Source organism: Danio rerio, chromosome 9 (genome assembly GCF_049306965.1).
Source record: "Danio rerio strain Tuebingen ecotype United States chromosome 9, GRCz12tu, whole genome shotgun sequence".
NCBI lineage: Eukaryota > Metazoa > Chordata > Actinopteri > Cypriniformes > Danionidae > Danio > Danio rerio.
The window spans coordinates 32569531-32594094 of record NC_133184.1 but is presented as its reverse complement, the minus strand read 5'-3'; the positions used below and the strand labels follow the sequence as shown (position 1 = coordinate 32594094).

Here is a 24564-nt window from a genome sequence, read left to right as displayed (position 1 = left end):
AACTATGGTTATTTTATGGTAACGATCATCATGACAACAGCCATTTACAGTGTACCTCTACCACAAAACTATTTATTTAGGGCGTCATTCAGCAGTATGATTATTTCTTAAATTTATAAGGATGTAATGAGACTGTAGTGCTATAATCTTCACTTATGAGGGAGTCGCATACAACATACAAGATAACAAGATTCCTTGAAGTGAAGCACGCTTTTATTTTTTATGTACATCTTCGCTTTAGAATTGAAAATCTTCAGTAGTTTTAGTCGACTAAAATCTTATAAAATTTAGTCGACTAAAACTAGACCTAAACTAAAATGATTCAGAAGACTAAAACTAAAATGGAATTTTAGTCAAAAGACTAAGACTAAAACTAAATCAAAATTTGCTGTCAAAATTAACTCTGCAAAAACATGTGCCTATCTATTGAAATCCCCACAAACGCATTATGTAGCATTAATTAAAAGCCTGTGATAGACACGGCATGCTTCTAACAGACCTATCAACAATGAAATTAGGATTTGCTGGCAAAAGAGCATTCCAGGGTCCCTCGGAGGGACTAATGAAAAACACTTTCATGGCTAACCCATCAAAAAGCCAGGCTGGGCAGCGCAGAGAATCAGCAGCAGGATGTCATGTGAGGGTCTAGAACGTGCGACCTCTCATTTCATCCTTTAATAAAGTCGCACCCAGGTGGCCTTGATGCCTTACAGTTGCCTGGGGCTGCCGAGCGCTAAACAGGAGCTCGGCACAACGTCATTACCCTCCATCTCTCTCGTCCCTGTTTTTCGGCATCAAAAATACATGTTTATTTTCCGTTCCATGTCACAAGTTGAAAGTCTGTTATCGAGATCAAAATGCTCCTTAATCTCAGTTGGTGAAACTAGTTCCATTGCTTCACTGATTGACTTGCAGAGCACTCTAACGGCAGTTGTGAAATTTTGAGGTGAGGAAATAACTTAACTAGGACCAAGACTGTGTGATTGGTTTGTGGTTGAAGCACTGGGGAAGTCTACGGTAAGATGCTTTGGTTGGAATGTTGCAACATTTGCAAGTTTAACATAAAGAAAAATCCAATATCAAAATCAACACAGAAAAAAAGAAAAAGAAAAAGAACAAAAATGGCCCAGGTGCATAAATGCTACATACTTGCAGCTGACAGACTGCAGCAAAACTAGCCTAGAGGTGGTCATTTTTCAACTTGCTACGCTAATTCAAACAAAAACACTGAGAGAGGCCTGGGACTTCATTGTGCAAATGATCTGCGTGTAATACTTTCATAACTTCCTGTGTGAAAAGAGCCCGTTGGCCAAGCAGCCAGAAAAAAAAGAAACATTCAGGTTATCAGAATTTCTGTAGGCCATTTCGTTAATTAGCATTCACAACTTGTGTTCAGATAACGTCAGGATTGATGAATTTAGTCTTGGAAGGACGACCAAAAGTTAAATAAAGTTCTCCTTGGGGCGCTGCGCTGTTCCAATAGACAGAATAAATGCTCATATTGACAGATGAAAAGATACATGTCTGGTTTACGGCTCATTCTGACAGCAACTTAACACCAGCGCACAGCCACACATCTGTCAAATCAAGGCTTTATGCTGTAATTGCAGAAGAAGGAACTTGCATTGTTCAAACAGTCCTAACAGACGGCAAATTGCGTTTATTCCGCAATGTGGATGCAGCTTCAACCGTTTCCTGTCTTTGATTTATGCGTTCAGGTCTTTCATAAGTTTCGAATTCATCAAGGCACGCTTTCATTCGCAAAACAAGCAAGAACGTTTTCTCAAACACAGCCCTACTAATTAGAATTATTGTAACTCTGACAAACCCTGGACAGAGACGACACTTAACTGGCTTGTCAGAGCCAGGACTCTGGGCTGAATACAGATTCTCCACCTGTCCGCCTTTTTGTATTGTTCAAACTTTTCCACCATACACCTATTTCCCCAGTGGGAAGCAGGTGGTGTGTGGAGGTGTTTACGGAGAGAGTCTAACTGACAGCTGGCGGGAGGAGACTCAAACAGCTGCAGACGAGTGGAAAAAAAAGCAGGAAAGAGAGAGAGAGAGAAGGCAAACAGCTCTAATACCCTCAGGGTTGTCAACTCCAATCCCCCAACCCACAATGCTTTTAACCAAGCAAACAGAGGAAAAACTGTTGCCGTCTCAAGACATCAGAGTCTTCCACCAAACTCCCTGATCTTGGAGCGATTTCGCAGGCTTGAAATGGGTCAGCCAGGGGAGTTCAGAGTAGAAAGACGGAAATTAAACCACCTTAGCATCTTTAGTGTTCTGTTATTGTTACATTTAAAGACAAATATTGCATTTACAGTATGGTGGATGGGAAACAAATCTGTGTTCATTTCTCATTTCAACAAGGAGGGAGGCATCAAAACACACCAGATCAACTTCTACAGCGCTCCGGTTGGTTCTGCCAAGGTTATTTGGAGATCTTTTCCAAATTTCCTGAGGCTGAAGGGAAGGGGGTGGCTGTTGTGGCAGGTGGGTGAGAGTTGCGCGAAAACCGATTCCATGCAGATAAATCACTTGCACAGATCAAAAGACAAATCAGCGGCAAAAAGACAAAAGATGCTGAGGAGCGGAGAACAATGGAAACTGTTGGATGAGGGGATCATAGCAGACGACCGCGGGGATCCAGCTGTAAAAGAGACACGCTGCTTTCTTGAGCAGAGTGTGGCTAGTCAGGTGATCCTTGACTAGTTAACTGAAAGCTTCTGATCACATGCAATCGCAATGTTGTGGTTAACATCAGGGCCGTGCAAAAATCGGAATTGGTGAATTGGCTACCTTTCAATATATGGGTGTGAATTTGAATAGAGAGTTGAATTGGAGCTTGAACTGGAATGAAATGATGAACTGCAATGCCACCGAGGCAATAGATTCTGGGAAATGTGGTAATTATATATTAAATGCAAATGTCAGTGAATTGCACCTGAGCTTCGCATGTGCAATTGCATGTTAATATCACATGTGGTTTTTTACAACAGGGGTTCCCAAACTTTCTAACCCCTGATCCACAAGATAACAACTTTAGTGGCTCGCGACCCCCACTATCTTTGAAGGTGGTTATAAACATACAAATATTGCACACAATATCTCACACACACCAATCGGAAATATATAAACACAAGCATATTGACAACACAAAAAAAGTGTTAAAGTCTAACAACCATATCATTTTTTTTAGATTGTAAAACCCAAAAAGTAAGGGTAACTCAAACTGTTTGAGGTAACCGATTGCAACAAACCATTTAAGGTCAAATCTAATCCTAATGAGTACTGAGAACTTAATCCATTTGAGTAAAGGAAGCAATTTGAGCACAGTAAAACCCAATAAATGTAGAGAACACAAAACACTTTTTTTGAAACGAGTAGAATTAACTTAAAAGTAAATTGTGAGTTAACCACACTAATTTCGTTTGATAAAGTTGACATGTTGGGTTTTACAGTGTAGTCATTATTCATTCAATTAAATATTAACCTCACTAAATGATGCAGACGGGCACAATGTTTAAAGCACAAGACTATACTTGGTTGACGTTTTAGAGATCTCCACTAGGAAATCGTCCTCTATGTCCAGTCGTGGCCAAACTATCCATTTAAGCATGTGAAATAAATTATTTGGCAACTCTTTATTTGATGGTCCATTTGAGTATTAGTAGATTGTCTGCTTAATATCTGTTGATACTGCTCTTTCAACAGACATTTAACTGACTATTAGAAACTTAAAAGTACATGTCAACTTACACTAACCCTAACCCCAACCCCAAACTGACAGTCTACTTATAATCTAACGAGAATTAGTTGGCTTGCAGACGAAATGTAACTTTATTCAACAAACAGACCATCAACATAAAGTGTAACCTATTATTTTGGAATCTTTTTAAGTAAAACGCATGAAATATTCCATCAGCATATTTTACATCTTTCTCGTGTATTTGATATATATTGTGTTCCACATAGTAGTGATTTCAAACCAACATTCAAGGATTTTCTAGTTTTTATGTTGATCTTTAATGTTACTGCACTTAACTCGCCTTGAAAAAAGCAGATCAGTTGTTAGAAATCAAGATAAAATGCACACATAATACAATCCATGCACTTTCTTTCATCTGTAAGATACTGTTGTGCTTGTCACAACAGAAAGTTATTATTGTGTGTCATACAGTATGTCAACTGTCACTTTGACAACCAGAGATTTGGTCCAGGAATATTAAACTGAGAAGCTACTGTATATGAACATTTGAGGATTTCCAGGTTTGTTTTATGCTATATCTATTTTAGTTTATCAGAACGGCACAAGTGTGACTTGTGTGCTTTCGATGTAAGTCAAAGCAAAATATGGAGTTCATAAACACAAAGTCATGCATGAAGTTAATAGTCAAGGTCAGATTTTCATTTTCAAGTAATGCAATTTAAATGTAGTTTTTGGGGTTTTTACCTATCACTAGGCATGGGCCTGTATCTGACAGTATGATAACCTTGGATAAAAATATCACGGTTTCACTGAATTGTGATTTCTGCTGTAAAATAAGTTATTTTTACATGTCTGGGCAAAAAAACAACAACCTTTTCCCCCATTTAACACAATCTATTTCATTTTAGAAAACATTTATAATATTTTGTAACAGTAAACATGTCAGACTAATTATTAAAAATAAACCACTGACTTAGTTTTAAAAACAGATATCTTTACAACCCATAAAAACACAATTTTACAGAAAATTTTAGCGGTTTTAAAACCTTGACTTTTCCAAACCATGGTAAACCATGAAACCAGTTATTGTCCCATGCCTACCATAAATGTAAAACGTGTATATGAATGTAAACATGACTTCTGTCATCTGGGATCATTCTTTTATATTACTCATTATTTACTTTATTATATTTTGTTCTTTGTTTAACATTTAATGCAGGTTGAACAATAAATGTTTCAAAATGTCTTCTCTGGTAGTCCAAAAAAGAAAGAATCCTACCAGGTTGAATAATTAAATTAAAGTCAATTAAATAGTTAAATATACTTTTAGGTAGTATACCCTGCTTATAAGCTAGAAAATAACAAGAAAATAACAGTTAAGAATAGTTTTTTAATCAAATTACAAATGATTTGTAAATCTGGACCCTAGTTTACATTCCTTTCTCTAAAGAAATAATATGGGGAGCTGGAAAATTATGTAAGGATGTTGTTAAAAACATAAGAATAAATATAAAGATAAGCTGCAACAAATATACATGAAATTGTTTATTAGAGATGTACAAAAGCATACTGTAGCTTCTAAAAGCTAGCAAAAGCTGAGCAGAAAAATACGACACAGTGAACATCAGGCGCTAATCACAGCACCATTCACAGATACGACTGAAATAAGTAACATATCACTTTTATGGGCCATGTTCTCCTGCCATTAACGGCTAGAGAAAAAGACGAGGCCATATGAGCACAACCTTGAAATGAAACGCCTGCCGCGGTTAATCATATTCGGCTGTAAATTAGCTTTAATAATACATCGACTGACGCATTTTCTACACATACACACACCACTTTGAACAGTTAGCATGATGCTGCATTGCCGACAAGTGCAGGGCCAAAAAAGAGATGCAAACTAGTTTAATCAAATAGGGCTGAGATTGGGTCAGTACATTTCCCTAATAGATTTGGATAGAGGGTCAGAGACACTTTTAGGTGTCCGCTAGTGGATTTGCATGAATGTAAATTTACTCTTCTGGGTCGCGGGATAGTATAAATAGCCTGAGTTCCTCAAGCCGTCTCTATTCTAAACAGCAGTTATTCAGAACAACTGCTGCAATGGTGAAATTAAAGGGGGACGGCAGGGGGAAAGGTTCCTCTTACCACAACAAAGGAAGGAAATCCCACTTAGATTTGTACTTCTCCCTTTCTTCTATAGCTTTCATGGGTGTATCATAGAACAAACAGTGCCTGAAGCTGGTAGCCACCTGCAATGTATTCCCCTACCCCAGCCCCCATTAAAGTCCTTCACAGAAATCAGAATTTAATAAATCACCCCGGAGTCTGACAGAGTTTATCTCAAGGGGTCGCTTTGACTCGGGAGGAGCCGTTAGACAGACAAAGCCTAGGCCGATAAGATGTGAAATTAAATACAGTTAGCAGTTTGCAACAAAGGACAGAACGTGTCACGCGCCCCTACGTAACCACCAAAAAGCTTCAAGCCGAAGAAATGGCAGAGACAGGAGGTGATTCATTTCGGTTTGCGCACATTTAACCTCATTTGCATGCTTACTGTCAACATATCTCACTGCCGCCAATGCGTTCAAGAGCTTTCATTAAGGCCTGAAGTTGACATCCTTTTTATTGAGGCATGGCATATAAATCATGGCCGTCGCACACCTGCACATCTCGATCGGAGATCTTGCTTTATCGTGTTATGCTTCCTTTTAAACACATGACAGCTACGACACCAGTCATCGCTTAAGGTAAGGAGAGAGTTATGGGAGCATGCTTTATCTCTGTGTGCACAGATATCCTCACTTAAAACGCTGAAATGGAGATTATTTGCCGTGACAAATTTGCTACTGTAATAGAGACTCAGTTAAAAAGTGAAGGGTGCCATTTCTGTGCAAGTAGCATCAGAAAACATAATCACAAGATACTTATTTGAAATGGATTTTCACCTCTGGTTGATTAAACCAAAAGTCACACTCCCAAACCCACTTATTTGGAAGTTTTAAAAGTCGGTTAGGTTACAAATGAATAACTCAATCACAAAATAAGTACTTCATTTTTTCATGAAATCAGGTTGCTTTTCTTTTGTATGGCATTTTAATGACACTCCAAATACACATTGTGGATAATTTCAAACACAGTCAAAGTTAGAATTATTAGCCGCCCTGTTGATTCCCCACCACATTCCCCCCCTTCCCCCAAATTTCTTTTTAACGGTGAGAAGATTTTTTTCCAACAGATTTCTAAACATAATAGTTTTAATAACTCAGTTCTAATAACTGATTTAAAATAGCTTTTTTAAAAAATTAAAAACTCCTTTTATTCTAGTCAAAATAAAAGAAATAGGATTTTCTCCTGAAGAAAAAATATTACCAGACATACTGTGAAAATTTCCTTGCTCTGTTAAACATCATATGGAAAATATTTAAAAATGAAAAAAAAAAAAGAAAATCAAAAGAGGGCTAATAGTTCTGACTTCAACTGTATGTGACCCTGGTGCACAAAACTAGTTTAATACGGCACAGATATATTTTGGCAATAACCAAAAATACATTGTATTGCTCAAAATTATACATTTTTATTTGTATCAGTGTATTTTTACAGTGCCAAAAATACACAGTAAATTATGCATTTTTATTTTTTGTAAAAAACATCACCTGAATATTAAGTAAAGATCATGTTCCATGAAGATATTTAATACATTTACCACAGTAAATACTGCTAAAAACGTAATTTAGACAGCTTTAAACAAGTATTAAGATTTTTTGGAACCCTAAGATTACAAACAATGGTGCTGTATGTAAGTTTTTGACTCTTTTAAAGCATAAAAATACCATATGTTTGCAGATATTTCAGAAACTTGCTAAGTGAACACTCTTGTTTATCTGAAAAACAATGCTAAAGTCAGTTATTCTGCCTTGAAAATCTTCATTACATGCCACAACGTTTGTCTTTGTTTTGGTTCTTTTAACCCTCTTAATGCCAGTTTAGCCAATTACATTTCAGTCCCCTGGTTGCCTTATTGGAAAACAATGTATTTCATTCATTAGGAAAGGCATGCGCCCATGACCCAAATGCGACATCCGGTGGATAGTAGCAGACTCCAAAATAAGACGCAGATTCACATGAGTTGGTTATTAATTACCACAGAATATGCCTACACTCACAAAATTGTTAGGTTTATAATCTAATTAATACATGTTACACCTCTTTAACATTAATAAATGTAGATGCTGAATCACTGATACAGTATGTGTTGCTTTGCATTATTTCAGTTCTAAAGTTACCTTTTTTAAGGTTTATTGTATTTTCAAGATCTGAGGTGAACTATTTACTGCTGCTTTCAGTAGTATGGCAATACATTTCATGAAAATTGGCATTCAAACTCGCATAGTTAGCATTTCACACTGAATAAAGCACAAGAGGTGATCATTGTCAGTTTGCTGTTGTTCAGCTGCAAGAAATAGAAGTTGAAATATATAAATTTTTGTTGGTTAGGAAAAAAAAACTCCTTTTAATATGAAAATATTCCTCTATAGCGTGTCATTGCTTTTATTTAGAACACGGTTTAAATCACCTTTTAGGCTCGAGAATCTCTCCTGTTGGTCATCAATCTGGTAACCTGTACTTGCGTTTGATCAAGGAATGCAATGCCTAGTTCAACCACTCGGTGTCAAACTCACATACTGCACCTTTAGACTTGAACAATCTTTATAATTAGGAAAATGTATTGATCAACGTCTGTAATTAATACACAGCTCTCCAGGAAACTTGATTTGTAATGGTGAAATGCATTATTCTTCTTGTGTCGTACATTCATGGCTACTGTCGCCTCTGTTATGGATGTACTTTATTCTTAATAAAAGACAAAATATCCCCTGATACTGATGACCTTGGAGTTACACTGTCCATACTAGTTGTCTCAGCATCTTATAATGTGATGGAATAATTTTAACATAAAAAAGCATGTTTCACCTTTAAGTTATTGAGGTTAAAAATAGAAAAAAGTAAGTATCAACAAGACAACTGCCTCTAGGGCACATTACATGTCAACTAGCATCCACAGCTAGCATACTAATGGTGAAAGCAACATACGCCTGCTCTAATGAAAGAGGTGAGTTTGAGATTTTCAATGAGCACTTTGGCCCTGTCTTTTATTAATAACACTCCAGGGTTCACAAGCAAAACGGTGGGAACGGCCTGACCCGCAGGCCGCACCTAATCTGTCCCGACTCGGTCCGCGCCACCGGCGGCCTCGCTGGCTATCTGTTTCTCAAACTGATGCCTTCCTGCTGGGACGGCGTGGCTGGAGAGCTGTCAGCGTGCTGCCCTTTCAGGGCCGCTGCGTTATCTCTGCCTGCACCAGTCCACCGTGGCCTGTTGAAAAGAGCTGTCATAGCCTTGCAAGACTCTGACATTCCTATTGGCTTGACCCTGACCCTCTGAGAAGCATACCTTTAATTATCCTGTCTCGAATCTCCTTCCATGGCAAAACGAATATACATATCACAGCCGTGAGCTGTGTGTGCTGTTCTTTTAAAGTTCGCATTTGAGGGCCCCACTCAGAGCTGAAATAATATTAGACTATTTGGAATGTGACTGTGAGACTAGCAAGAGACACAGCTGCCGAAGAGCTTCCTTTATCAAGGGAAAATTACATAATGCCCCAACAACTACGAGCTGTTTCCAGCGCTCCAGCACAACACTTAAGGTACGAAAACAGAGCAGAATACATCAGCACGATATATTGTTTTAGCCGTCCTCTCTGGTATTCTCCAATTAAACATCCCTGTCACTTATAGGAGCGTAAAGACGCTTTTGATCCGTGTAATCAGATACACGGGCTTGCTTTTGTCTCACATTCTTTTGCTGACATTTGAAAGGTCAAGAGTGAGAGGACATTTGATAACTGCAAAATCCTCATACTCCATTTTACAACCCTTAATCTGTCTTCTTAGAATCGGTAACATAGCATTTTATCTATGGGAGGAGAGCTGGAGGGAGAATGGGAAACTGCGTCCGTTCGCATTTGTTCACCAAAAGGTGAAGCTTTAGGAATTTGCTGCTCTGAAGACAAAAAGAGGAAAGAATCGGATAACGCTCTGACCGCGACAAAAGGTCAAGTCGTAACACAGAAACACACACGCTCGCTAACAGAGCCAAAATGCTGTGCCATAAATAATGACTGAGACCAACTGTGCTTTTTTTTTAGGTTTCAGGAAACTGCACATTGTCAATGCTGAAACGTGGGCGGCTTTGACCCAAATATTTACGCAATATCAGACTAACAAAAGTGATGTTTGTTCCGAATACAGATCAAAGTCGTTACAGAGTGTGACATTGTTTTCATACTGCTGTTCAACAAACAATAAGCAAATACAGAGTAACTTACATTTCAGACACAATATTGACAGTTGCTATTGCTCCGCCAGCTAAATGATTCCAAACAAAGGCAAATGGCATTTCAAGTCTTAGCATACCTAAATGTTGCTGAATTAATGATTCAAAGACTTACGGAACCTCAGTACATGACCGAATGATTTTACATATAAAGGGAATAGGTTTCTTTTTTCAATAAATTAACTTATGAAAACCTAATTTAATACTCATATTTAATTGTTTAGTTTAGTTTAATCTAGTTTAAACTTTATTGTCCCTTTTGCTTGACACAGAAAGGAAATTTGCTTTTAACACTGGATTTAAGACAAAATACTTTGAGACCTGCTCTACTATTTGTCCGTTTACGGTGACTGGTTTAGAAAGTCTTAGTATCTACTTGCTTTGGCAACAATTGTTGTTGTTGTTAGACTTTATTAATCCCAAGTGTAAATTCACATGTCACAGCAGGGCTCTCTATACTAAAAATAGATGTATACTGTATATGTATAGATAGATGTAGAAAACTCAAAATTTATTGAAAGTTAATTCGACTCATTTGAAAAGAGTTTTGAACTCAGTGTTGAAGTTAATAAGTTAATTAAATACCTCATTAGTTCAACTTAAATGGAGTAAGTTCACAGTAGTACTCATATATAGATTAGTTTTTTAACTCAAATGGTTTGTTTCAATCGGTTTCCTCAAACAGTTTGAGTTACTTTAACTTATTGGGTTTTACAGTACTCAGTTGGTTAAATTTCTCTTCATTTATTGGGTTTTGCTGTGCTCAAATTGCTTCGTTTAATAAATGGATTAAGTCCACAGTATTCATTAAGATTAGTTTTTGAACTTGAATGGTTTATTGCAATTGGTTTCCTCAAATGGTTTGAGTTATCTTAAGTTATTGGGTTTCACAGTGTATATAAAAACAATAATAAAATGACATTCATACTGCATACCTTAGTTTCAAACAACGAGTAGACTAAGCTAAATTAAAATTACACTAATTAAAAACCTCAGAAGTAGTCCAACAGTCACCAGTTGAGTGACTACTTAAGAATCTGAAGAGGAAAATAAGAAAACAACAAAGTTTCAATCTAAATGTAGTATCTTTAATAAAGTATTTGATTTCAGATGTAGCATCAGTGTTAATTGAATTAAGGTTCCCATAAGTCATTTTTCACCACCTACTGGTGTGATGTCGTAACCTGCAAAAATGACTTAAATCTAAGCCATCTAAGCACCATCATTATGTTAAATATAATAATTTACATACAAGGATTTGAATTAATGACTAAATTAAATCTAATCTAATCTTAAAGTCTTATTATTATCATTATGAAGTTAATACAAATCATCGTTTATTTTAAATTTATTAAATGTAACCTCAGTGATAAGTTTTCTAATAATACAAAGCCATGACAAAGGAACTGACAGCCTCATTTTGCTGTTGTTGTTGTTTTGCTGCTCTCTGTACAGCACAAGACCGTCCGCTGTGCTCTCAGCACCACGTTCCCTTCTCCCTTCTCGGCAGGACAGTCTTTCCCATTAAATAAGTCCTATTCCACTTAATGGCAACCTTGGGAGATCTGTAGCGCTTGAAAGCATCGGCACTTAACACTTTGTAGTCAGAGAAAACGTTTTTTTGATCTGCTCGTGTCATTTAATCATCCGTATTCTACCGAGCTACTCAGAAACAATTTTGCAGGATATTAACTTCTGGCTAAACCCTGCTTGTGCCATTTGTGGTTCCACTCAACCAATGGTCCCGTGGGGGCCGGAGCCCTCCTCCACAGCTGTAATGAGCTTTACTGAGCTGAATAAAACAGTTAATAGAAAGGTAAGATCAAAAATGCATGAATCATGAAATATTAGCCAGATCCCGATGAAAATGTCCCTGGTTAAGCAGACGGAGCATTGTTGGGGCGGCTTCAGAGACAGTTCAGTAGCTTATTGAATGGCTGCACCAAACCTCCTTCATGTATAAAGTTACTTAAGTGCTCGCCTGCAGGGAGAGCCATGTCAAATCGCATTGAAAATAACTTTGAGGAGCAAATTGAATGTATTAGCTTAAAGGGAGGTGAAGTCTATGGGGAGCGCTGACACTTAATACTGAATTATCCCAGACAAAATATATTGAGCAAAAGTAAAGTGATTCACTGTTCTTTCAAATCCGCCCCCTGAAGAAAGAAAGAGAGACAAAAAAAAAGAGAAAGCAGTTTCTGTTGGTGAGAGAAAACCTAGTTATTACCGGGTTGGCATCCACAGAATACACAGACAGACAGTGGCGTCCCATGAAAACCATTTTTGTTCCATTACAAAAAACTAGGTCATCCTCTCATAATTGTCAATCATGCAATAAATCTTTCTGTGCCGCAAATGAATACTGCACTGGGAATGAAACAAAGCTTATTGGCATGCGATGTCAGCTTGACTTAATTCATTCTCCTTTTCAGCTGAGCCTATTCATATGTGAAGTTTACGGATATCACACTGCCTGTTCCAGAGCGGGATAATAGATGTGGACAGACACATTATGCTGGGAATGTTGTATTAGCACGCCGTAAGCTCTATGAATGGAGACACTGAGTTTAAAATGTGAGGCCAGATCCACAACTGGAATAAATTATCCTTCTTTAAGACACTTTGGTAGAATATCGTCTCCCGAGCGCAATAATGTAAATATGTAAATGTATGTACAGCCATGAACCTCCTCTTCACAGGTTCGAAAACCAAAACAACAAGCCCAACTTTCAAGGGAATGCTTTTCTGCGAATCATCTGTTAGTGACGTCGCGTCTGAAAATAAATCCACAATCAAAATCATTAGTAACATAATCCCTTCTGATGCATTGAGAGCATGGGATGGAAGAGACTCGAGTGTAACCTAAAATTAATAGCGCTAATGCAAGAGATAACAAAGAGTATCACAGGAAAGAAAACCACAAAAGAGAGCTCTTTAATGTCTCAATGGCTCTCGTTTTTCTACTGGGAAAAAGCGCCCGTTTATCTCACGAGTATCTACTCTTGGGCTTTATGGAAAGTAAAGTCAACTAATGGTGCAATGAAAAGTTGAAATTTTTTATATGACAATTTCCACTAGATGCTACTCTATGAAATTCACGTCCATTTTATAGTTAAATGCTCAAAATGTCAAATTAAGCAGATTGTATTAATTGAATAAAAGACTTTTTTTTTTCAAAGTTAAGTCTACTGATCTATCAAAGAGCAAACTCAGAGAAACGTTTTCATCAAGGTTACTTCTTATTTGCTTTTAGTTTGATATAAAAAAGTAATTTAAACGAAAAGAATGAATGAATGAATGAATGAATGAATTAATTAATTAATGATTTGAAACAAACTGTTTAAGGAAACCGATTGCGGCGAACCATTTAAATTTTGAAACAATATTGTTTGAGTACTGTAAACTATATGACTATGACTATATATAGAGTCATATACACATATTATTTGTGTTGATAATTTGTGTTGTCAAACTTTTAGAGTATTAGTAACTTAAACATTTTAAGTTCAGTTATCAAATAGCCAGGAGTTCAACAAATTCAGTCCAAAAATACTACACAGCTACTCAAATGATTTGGTATTGCTTCTAGGTTTTGAGATAACACAAAAACATATAATTAATTCATTTATAACTCATTTGTTTTGAGTAATGCTTAATATAATTTGTTCATTAGCTACAATAACTCTTTTTTTATTAAGTTAAAGTAACCTTTCAAAAATTATAAGTTAAATTAAGTTATTTTATATAGTGATTTTTGACTGTGGGGTTTTGCAGTGTACAATTACTAATTAAATAGACAAAAATAAAATGTACTACCTTTTCTAAAGATTTAGCTAAAATAAAAGTGAAATAAAGCAATGAGATTTTACCACCTTGCACAAATCATTCTAAACCAACATCGGTTCACAGCAAGGATAAATCTTACAGCAATCTTAATCTCAATAGAATCTCATGGCAAATATTCATGACTGATTATGGTTACGTTTGGAGCAGACCTTAACCTCTATAAATCACACATTTCCATTAAGATGACTGTAAAAATTTCATACAAACTACCCATTAATTAATTAAAGGACACCTATTTTAACCCTTTTACAAGATGTAAGATAATCCTTTGGTGTCTCAAGAATGTGTCTGTAAAGTTTCAGCTCAAAATACCCATTAGATTATTTATTATAGCCTCCAGAATCTGCCCATATTGTTGTCTTGAGTACAGTGTAGCTGTTTTTGTAGCCTGTGGCTTTTAATCCTGCCCACCGCTTCAACATGCATGTCTGCTTCTCATGCATTACCTAAGATAAACAGCAGTCAGTGATTAGAGAGAGACACAAATGAAGCTGAAATACAGCTCATTGGTCAAAAATACCAAGTACGTTTATTTCATGTATTTGTGTTGGAGTTTATTCAAGCCTTTCTGAATTGATGAGTCACACACAAATTTCATTTGCAGTATATATATTAGTACACACATATATATATATATATATATATATATATATATATATATATATATATATATATATATATATATATATATATATATATATATATATATATATTCATATATATATATATATATATATATTCATATATATATATATATATATATATATATATATATATATATATATATATATATATATATATATATATATATATATATATATATATATATATATATTATAGCGGTTAAGAATTACATGGAGATTTTATTGTCTATTACAAACACGCTGTTTTATAAACAACTTATAAAACTTATAGAAATCACAGAGAGTTGAGACAGATTTTTAAATCTGCAAAAAAATGTACTGGGAAATCAACCCTCCTACGCTATGTTGCGGTGCTCCCCAAAATCACTGGGATTTGGGTCCTTTTTTAACATCAGGAAAACTTAAAGAGACTTATTGTGTTTATATCATTCCAATATGTCAGTGGACACACTATACCTATACACAGTTCTGTCCAAATAGCTTACAAAAGATGATTTTCATCATAGGTGTCCTTTGAAACATAAAACACTTCCTGTTTTAAAAACATACTTTTTTTTTTATTCTACTCTAACTAGTCCAAGCATTTAGACAAGACAACCAGACGACACATTATAATGTGCTAATATTGATGCAAACACGGTTATCGGTAAAGCAACTTTTCTTGGTGTGAACAGGGCTTTATTATGGGACTGTGTTTGTGTTTCCGTGTCTTGTATCTTCCCTTCACACAAAGACTTGAACACAATATCTGTGTCTGCAGCAGCTCTGGGCTCAGCGTTTACCTTCTCCTGCCAGGTGTCGTCAGTTTACACATATCTGATTGGACAGACGGTGAAATGCAGTGTTACGCCTCCAGCAGACGCATTCGGTGTCGTGTCTCTCTGGAGCAAACTGTCAGTCTTAAAGAAGAGAGTAATAATAGCCGGGCACCACAGCCACATGTTATGGAAAAAAAAACACTTTCTTTTTTTACAGAAACCTTAGCGAGAGGCTGACATTTGAGTGTGGAGGAGAAATTCAAGCAGAGCATCATAGAAAGAGTTATCAGAATGACTGTCTCTCTGGACTCAGACAACAGCAATGTGAGAAGCTCTGGATTGCTTTCAAAGGAACAACACCTTTGTTTGCTGATAATGAAATACTGTAAAAGCCTGTGGAGGGTTTCGAATGGTTTGGGGCATCTGTTGTTGGAGGAAAGGCATACTTTGTGCTACAGTGTTCAGAGTTATGAGTTGTTTTAAATCAGCGTGTTAGGATGTTTCCTCTAAAGAAAGTTGTGTGCTATGCGATGCTCATTCACAATAGCCTTCAAATGACATTCCATGGTTGAGCTACAAGGTCTGCGAACCGTTTGCTTTGCTTTCATAAAGCAGCATTTTAGAAATTCCTGCATTGGGCTCTCACATACTCTCTGCTAAGTAAAAAACATGTGCTGGAACAGTTAGCGGTTAATTCTCCTGTGGCGACCTCTGATAAATCAAAGGCTAAGCTGAAGGAAAATGAATGAATGATATAGTTGAAGATAAAATGATAAGCCTTCCAGAGAACTTTTCTTTTTCAAATATGGATTTGTTTCACAGTATTTTCTATTCAATGTAAAAATGTATTGTAAATGTTTAAATGAAATTTTAAAAGTCATATTTTAATATTAATATTTATATATTAAGTCCAATTTATTTTAGTTTGGCTGGAATAAAAATAAAATAAACTTTAAAATGTAAAACTGCTAAGGTCAATATTGTTAGCAACCCCTTTTAAAAACATTGTCCAACAACTTGCTTAATTAACCTAACTTTAACCTAATTAACCAAGTTAAGCCTTTAAATTGCACTTTAAGATTAATACTAGTATCTTGCAAAATAACTAGTATTATGTACTGTCATCATGGTAAAAAAAAACTTGATGTTCAAAAATGAGTTATACATTTCTCTATATAAATAAATCTCTACATTAAACAGCACTTGCATAAAATAGATGCCTCCTCAATAGGCTGCAAGAATGAGATACAAACTCAACAACTGCATCAATATGGGCAACATATGGCATCCTCAGCGGCAACGAGCACTGAAATTTGGCTTTTCTATTATAATTCAATTGTGCTAAATTGACTTGATAGGCTTCTGTGCGGTCCGTGAGGATTGCAGCTTCATAAGAGAAGGCCTGGCGTCTCCGCTTTGTCAAAGGCCTATCATGCTTTGAGCTCTGATAGACTTCCATTCTATTCTCGAGTGTCATTAGCTGTGGGCCAGGTAAAGATTAGATAACAATCACAACTTTATGAGATACCTTCAGAGATGTTACGAGACTTTTGTCACACTGCTAAGAAAGGAATGTGAATAAAAAAAGGTACAATTTCCTTTTTTCTTGTTCATTCCTTGAATGAAGGCTCTTCAGTAGCTTTGGCTGTGCAGAAAAAAAAATGTAAAGGTATTTTTAAGGAGCAGGAAAAAACGTGTTAAGCATATTTCGTGGTTTATTCATAAATTACTAAATGCATTATTTATGGCAGAATTCTGAAAGTGGTTTTTATTAAAGGTACTTTAATTATATAATTCATTTTTGCACTAGAGCTTGAAGTGAATTGAATTGTGAGCGCTATTTATTTTGTCCAAGGAAAAGAGTCTCCAGCACTCCAGAGCCCTTTGTCTTTCTTTAATGGAGTCATGGCGCTCTCATTGCGCTGTAAAGTGGCGCTTGTTCTGACCTAAATGAAAACAGCCTCGAGACCTCAGCGGTCACCTGTCCTTCAACACAGTCCCACCAAAAAACCTGCTGACGGGACCTCTGCGCTCCCCTGCTCTTCATTGACGCTGTTTATGACAGAGACTGAAACTTAAATATCCAGCTTTTTTTGTGGTCTTCTTTCAAAACTGCAGATCTCATAAAGCATCCATCATAACATTCCTCCATTTTATAACAGAGTAAATATCACTCTTACAAGATAGATTTCCCATCATTCTCTTTTATCGCAGAAGAGTGGGACAAGAAGAGGCCATTAAGTTCAAACGACGCAGATATTTCCACGATAACGCCAAAAGTTTATATAGAAGGAGATTCATCATTTGATAGGATCTTGAAGGCGAGGGGAAAACAAGAAGAGGAAATTTCTGGAATCCCATTTGAGATTGATTCCCTGTAGTATTCTTCTTTTTTTTCTCTGTCTCTCTCTCTCTCTTCCTCATGTCAGCTTCAACACCAAAATGAAGCCAGGGAAAATTAACTCCTGATACGGCTACGCTAAATTTGACGGTGAAAAAAGAGCACTTTTTAAGGATTCCGGCCTTGTCATTTTCAATTTTCTGCTCTTTGGACATGCTTGTATTCAGATTCCCGAACATCTACTCGGCATATCAATCCTAATTAGACAATCTGGGTCCGCGAAGGATGAGAGCGGAGTTATTTGCATAATTTAATCATAAATACTCAGCGATACATATTTCCGAATGCATTTGTACAATCATCTTCCTATCCTTAGGGCAAAAGTATTAATATGATTAGGCAATAATTCTTTAAAAAAGGAGGAAAATAGGAACGCAGAAAAGTGCGCTCTCTTTTTAAACTCCAGCTTTGGGCTATATGAAAAATTAATTAATTTCTGAGGAAAATCAATTTCTTTATGTGACCATATTAGACAGAGGCGAGCTAAGGCCCAGAATCGCTCTCCAATCAAGAAATCTCATCTGCTCCCTCTAACTTGTGTCAGTAGTGGTTAACATCCCTGCACGAGCGTCAGCGGCCTGCGCACTGCTTCCTAAATATGCTGTAATGTGGAAGGGATGGTGGCTAAAGACATGCTATGGCTCAGTCAGAGAGCTCTTAATGCATTGCTTTTTCCACCGGCAATCTGTGCCAGGTGTGGGTATGGAGGCTAGTGCCACTGTCCTGTCTCCTTTCATATAGCTGCTGCTCAGACAAAAAGAAAGCTGCAGTTGATTTGACATGCTTCCTTCTTGCTTGTTTGATTTGAGATTGATTGATGACTCATGCTGTCACTCAGGGTTGCCGCAACCTGTACTAAGAAGAACAAATGTATGCTTGTTTGTGCAATTAACATTGCAACAACACTTGTTGTTGTTGTTTTTTTAAAGAGACACAAACATCAATTAATAAAACGTCGGAGGAGCAAAAATATCGAAGTCAAATAAAAAAAAAATCTTGATCATATGAGTTAGACATATTATATGTTAAGGCAGCAAAAATGAATGATATATATATAAATTAAATATTAAAAATATGTATTGTATATACATCACCATTTAAAAGTTTTTTTTTCCATGTTATTAAATGAACTATTCTGTTCATCAATGCACCATTTGTTAAATGGAAAAAAAGTTAAACTGTTAAATATTTATTTAATAAATATTAATTTATGACTTATTGTGTGTATTTTCACACTAAATTATTAGTCCAGTCATTATTGCTTTTATTACTATTACCATTAATAATAATATTAATAAAAATAATAATAATAATTACAATAATAATTACAATAATAATAATTAATAATTAATAATAGAGCGATTTCTGAAGCATCATGTGACTCTCAAGACTGGAGTAATCAAGCTGAAAATTCATCATTAAAATCACTGAAATAAATTATTAAATTAAAGTATAAACTTCTTTTTTACAAACCTTTTTGTTTTTTAATAATTTTTTTATATATATCTACTGCAATAACATTTCACATTTTGTACTGTATTTTTGATACATTTTGATACTATAAATGCAGCCTTGGTGAGCAGGATAAGCTTATTTTAAAACATTTAAGAATCATACTGACCCCAAATTTTAACCGGTAGTGTATATATATATATATATATATATATATATATATATAGATTGAGTGATTTTTAGTCCAAAAACAAATATGATAATAATAATTCAACTTATACTTTGAAAATATTTAGATTTTTTTTACAGTGTAGTTTTTTTTTATTATTATCAGGGGGGAAATGATCATGTAATGAAAGTCAATGGGGTCATATTAATGTTATTTTGGACCCCATTTACTTTTATTGTATTACACAAACATTCTCAGAGTTATGCAGAAGAAGATGTTTAATAAATTAAGGGCATCATTCTGACTCTCAAAAAAAATTGGGTCGATAAATCCTAATGAAAATTTTAATAGACAGTATAATGTCACATTTCTAATATATAATAAAAAATATTATCTAAAATCACAACATAAACATTAACAGAAACAATAACGTCTGCCTGCTTTCAAAATAGATACAAGATCTTTAAGAAATAAGCATGTCTATTTTCTTCCTAGAACTAGTGTTTCAAATGAACCTCAACTAAGCACAGTGGTATCAGGTTGCTTTTATCAGTGTCACGTTTATAACAAACTCCTCTATGGCCTCCTCTTGCATTGACAACGAAGGATGCCAAGTGCACAGTTAATTTGAACGCACGTGGCTAATCCTATCAAGGAGAGCTCCAGTGACTCACGGCGATGAAGAAAAAACAAATTGTTTATATGCTTCATTTTCAATCCATCAGCACCGATCGTGAGAGAGAAATATAGAATCATATTTATGATTTGTAAGAAAGTGCTACAATGAATCTGTGATTTTAACAAACCTTTAAACATGCATCCCCCCATACACACACACACACACACAACCCCCCCCCCCCTGCCCCCCCTCAACTCTTTCATCCTAATCAGCATCTGTCTCTCTGTTTTTTGAAGTTATTATCGCCTCAGCTCCCTCTTGGATGTGGTTGCTGGGTGACGGGTATCTTAGCACCCACTCTGACTGGGAATGATTTGAATTCGATCCAAAGATTTCCCATGAGTACCTGTAAACACATCCGTGCCTTGTCGAAAACAAATATATCAGAAGAGCACTGCAAAGAGAGCGAGGGGGAAAAAAAAAAGAGCGATAAAATCTGCCACTGTGTGTTAAGACGCACCCCTGAGTGCTAAACAAAATAATGACGCTCCTTGGTAAATATCCCAGTTGTTGTACACAAACGAAAATATTTTGTCAAATGTGATGCACTTGTGACTGAATTTAAATAAATAAAAATAAATGAATGAATGAATAAATGAATAAATAAATAAATAAATAATAATAATAATAATAATAATAATTATTATTATTATTATTATTATTATTATTATTATTTAAAATTGGATAATAAAGTAATAATATTAATAATAATTATTATTATTATTGTTATTATTATTGTTATTATTATTATTATTATTATTAATATTACTAATTAATTAAATAATTTTATTATTAAGTAATAATAATAAAAATAATAATAAAAAAATCAAAACACAATCCTCATTTTGATTGAGTATATTGTTTTAATATGCAGGTGCATTTAGAGTGCATTTAACCTTGCATTGTTGACAACGGCTGTCAATTAAGCGCCAGGGCCGTACGCAGCCTGACAAACCCTCCGACATAACAGCTGCCTCAGCACTCACCTCCAGCCTGACCGCCGTGGTGTTTCAATAACCTTTCCTTAAGAGTTCAAATGTCACCAGGCGGCAAGAACTGCACCGTCCCACATGGACGAAATGGAAAGGAAAACAAGTAGCTGAAGTATTGCTTCTCACAAGGCAGACTCATAACTCCTATGAAAGCAGAGAGATTACAGCCCTGTATCTGTTCGGCGGCAGAAGGTGCGCATTAATCTGGGCCGAGGGTCCCTGGGAGAATGAGGTGTGGGGGGGGAGAGCCGGAGGAACACGTCCTCATGCGGAAGGGGGAACGAGGCGAGTCTGACTCCGCTTCACGGGGAATTCTTTTAACATGAGCAGACAAAGATGTAAAGACGCTGTTATCCCATAGCAAAGAGGATTATTACCACTTCTTCAGCACTCTGGAAGTCGGGCTGCGCACTGGAAAAGTGAGCTTGCTAGTGCTTATACCCTTTTTTTTTCATTGACCTTACAACAGTAAAAAGATTGGAAAGAAACTCAAATGTGAGCCCCTACACAATCAAACTCATATCATACAAATTCAACATTTAAGAAACTGCACCCATGCAAGAGTTATGACTTGGCGTGCTGACCTTCCCCATACAGAGAACCGAAACAGATGTAGATGCACTAAATCCACACTGTAAATAAGAGCCGGCGTGTTTGTGTTCCATCCGAGCAGATACCTTTGTCCATACAAATGATGTAATCCTCCAAATGGGAAGCAGACATGGAGGAGGTGATTGATTTCAGCATAACACCGGCAGTACCAGGTGCTTTCAGAGACAATTACAGGCCTCTCTATGCAGCAGTAATAGGCCAGCACTTTAGCGTCATTAAAGCAATGTGTAGCACTGCATTATCCTTTAACCCCATCACTGACCACTCTCTTTCCCAGCCCCGGAGTTCAAACCACACACTCCATCACCTCAGGACCCTGCCTGGGACGGGCCGCACGAGTAAACGCAAGCACAGGCCCAGAAGGAGCTCCCACAGACAGCTCGGGAGAGATTGAGAGCAGACTCCTCCATTAGCACCACACCAAACGTGACACATACAGATAGAGGGAAATTTTTAGACCAAATGATAGATAAGTTGCTGTATTTAAAATGTTAAAATATATTCCTTTAAAATATCATGAAAGTCACTCAATGTTTTCTGTAGCTGCGAATCTGATGGCATTAAATAAATTATCTATCTATCTATCTATCTATCTATCTATCTATCTATCTGAATAATCAAAAAAATTTTATTAGCAAATCTATTATTCCACACTATCTATATATATATATATATATATATATATATATATATATATATATATATATATATATATACAATTTCAATAAAATGCCACTTTTATATATTTATATAAAATATTTAATTTTATAATATATAATGTATATATATATATATATATATATATATATATATATATATATATATATATATATATATGTATACATTATATATTATAAAATTAAATATGTTGTGTAATTTCTCACTTGCTGACTAATCTGCGATATATATTTTGTTTACAAATTATAAAATATTTCACACCACTTGTGATTTAATTTTCAGATTTTATAGCATTAAAGTTCCTCATTAAAAAAAAAAAAAAAGAATGTGAAATTATACAACACTCAGGCTCGGGTTGCTGCATGCAAGGTGTTTTATGTTTTCCTTTCAGATGAGCTGTCAACACCTTGACATTTTTAAATTAGCTTACTTTTTCTAGTAATTATTGGGCCCATTCACTTGATCACTAAAGGGTGACATTAAAGTTTCAGGGCGAATTATTCACCGTTGTTACAAGCAGTAATTGTTTCCTGTGTGATTTTGTACCTTCAAGCACTGTATCACTCCTGCCATTAAGTATACAAGCACTTATTGACTATGATTTGATTTTTCCCCAGAGGAAGAAAAGAGCTGAAAGAAATGCCTGCCTATAAATACAACTAATACATGCGAGAGAACATTTATTATAATAATTCTGACAAGCATGCTTATTTAAAGTGCACAGATAATAGAAAGGCAGATGATATTTTCCTCACATGCTTAATAGGAGCTCACTATTGCCTGCAACATGCAGATTACTTTTTTTAATGGTTGGTAGCAAATAATTAAAGAACAAGAAAAAAAGATCTCATGCGTTATATATAAACTTGTGCATTATTTCTATAAAACATGTTTAAGCCAACTGTCATTTATGAAATATTAATTTTAAACAGTTGAAGAAAAAAAAAGAGCACTGCATTTTGCATGCACTACAACAATTCAGTAAAAGTGGTATTATTTATTAATAGATATATTTAACTTTATACCTTTGCGAAATGTAATTTTATAATATTAAAAAATTTGATGCAAATATTTATATTATTGTTTAAAATAATAAAAAATACGCCTTTCTTTAATAATGTGTGCACTTATCAAAACATTTCAAATGAGGTTCTTTAAAGTTACTGAAGTAACTTTGGGAGTAAAGTTAACACATGCAAAGTTTAAAAAGCTTTACTTGTACTAATAATTTTTTTGACCTATAATTGTAGCCTATTCTTTTTTTTTTTTTTTTTAAGTGCAAAGACAATTTTGAAAGTATTTCCTTCACGTATAAGACTCAAACAATTAGCATGAAGTACATAAGTTTAGAATTCATTTCTAACGAAATTTCTCATCCAACTTAGCTATCGATTGCCTGTTGTGGAAAGGTAAAAGAGTTTGTTCTAACCTGGCATTGGTGCAGTCGTTGTAGAGGGTCTCGAAGTCTTTTCTGGAGATGAGTTTGCAGCGGTTGACCCCGGGCTGGATGGCCCCCAGCCCGCGCAGGATGCGGACCTGCTCCACGTTACACACCACCGGCGTGATCTCCAGCCGCTTGAGTTTGGTGTAGACGGTGTGCAGACCCCCGACCAGGTGTTTGAGAAACAAGTCAAATGCCTGGGGCAGGCAGATGAGCTCCTGTCCGTCCACTGTGAACGAGGCCACCTTTGCGCCCCTCAGCTCCACCATCCGACACTCATTATTTTGCGGAGTGTTTTCAACTGGAGACGGGGTCGAGTACACGGGCTTGCCGGCCAGTGGGATGCTACTGGTGCAGTTGGTGCTGATCAGATCCGCGCGGAACAGATTCTGGGTCGCTGACTGAGAAGGAGACGCAGAAGTGGCCGAGGGCGAGGATGATGATGCTGCGGTCGCGGAGCATGATGATGATGATGCTGATGATGCTGACGAAGAAGTTGAGATCGGACACGGATGGACCAGAGCCGATGGGGGAATCAGAGCAGCCGGTACGGCCATGGTGTGTTCTGTCTGCCTGTCCGCCTATCAAGTAAGTTCAGATGGGAAAGAGAGCCAGTCTGCAAAAGTAGCGCAAAGAAGAAGAAATCCACCCGAGTGCGCTCCGCCGACGCGCCAATGGACGTGGAGAGGTGCCGTGCTGAAATTAGGACTCTGAGAAAGATTGGGAGAGAATGACAGGAAGAAAATGAGCAGAAAAGTGTGCCTGTGCTCTGTGG

At 36.2% G+C, this 24564-nt stretch overlaps 1 protein-coding gene across 25 annotated transcripts in view; it reads right to left on the bottom strand.

Annotated features, from left to right (window-relative positions):
* The window catches only part of dachd (dachshund d), a 245506-nt gene that overhangs the window by 150232 nt on the left and 70710 nt on the right, over window positions 1–24564 (bottom strand). For 24 of the 25 annotated variants that reach the window (XM_073912271.1, XM_073912270.1, XM_073912280.1 and 21 more), the window contains one exon: window positions 23778–24499. In XM_073912271.1, coding sequence (XP_073768372.1) covers window positions 23778–24346 — 569 coding nt within the window. In that variant the 5' untranslated portion in view covers window positions 24347–24499. 25 annotated transcript variants of the gene reach the window in all.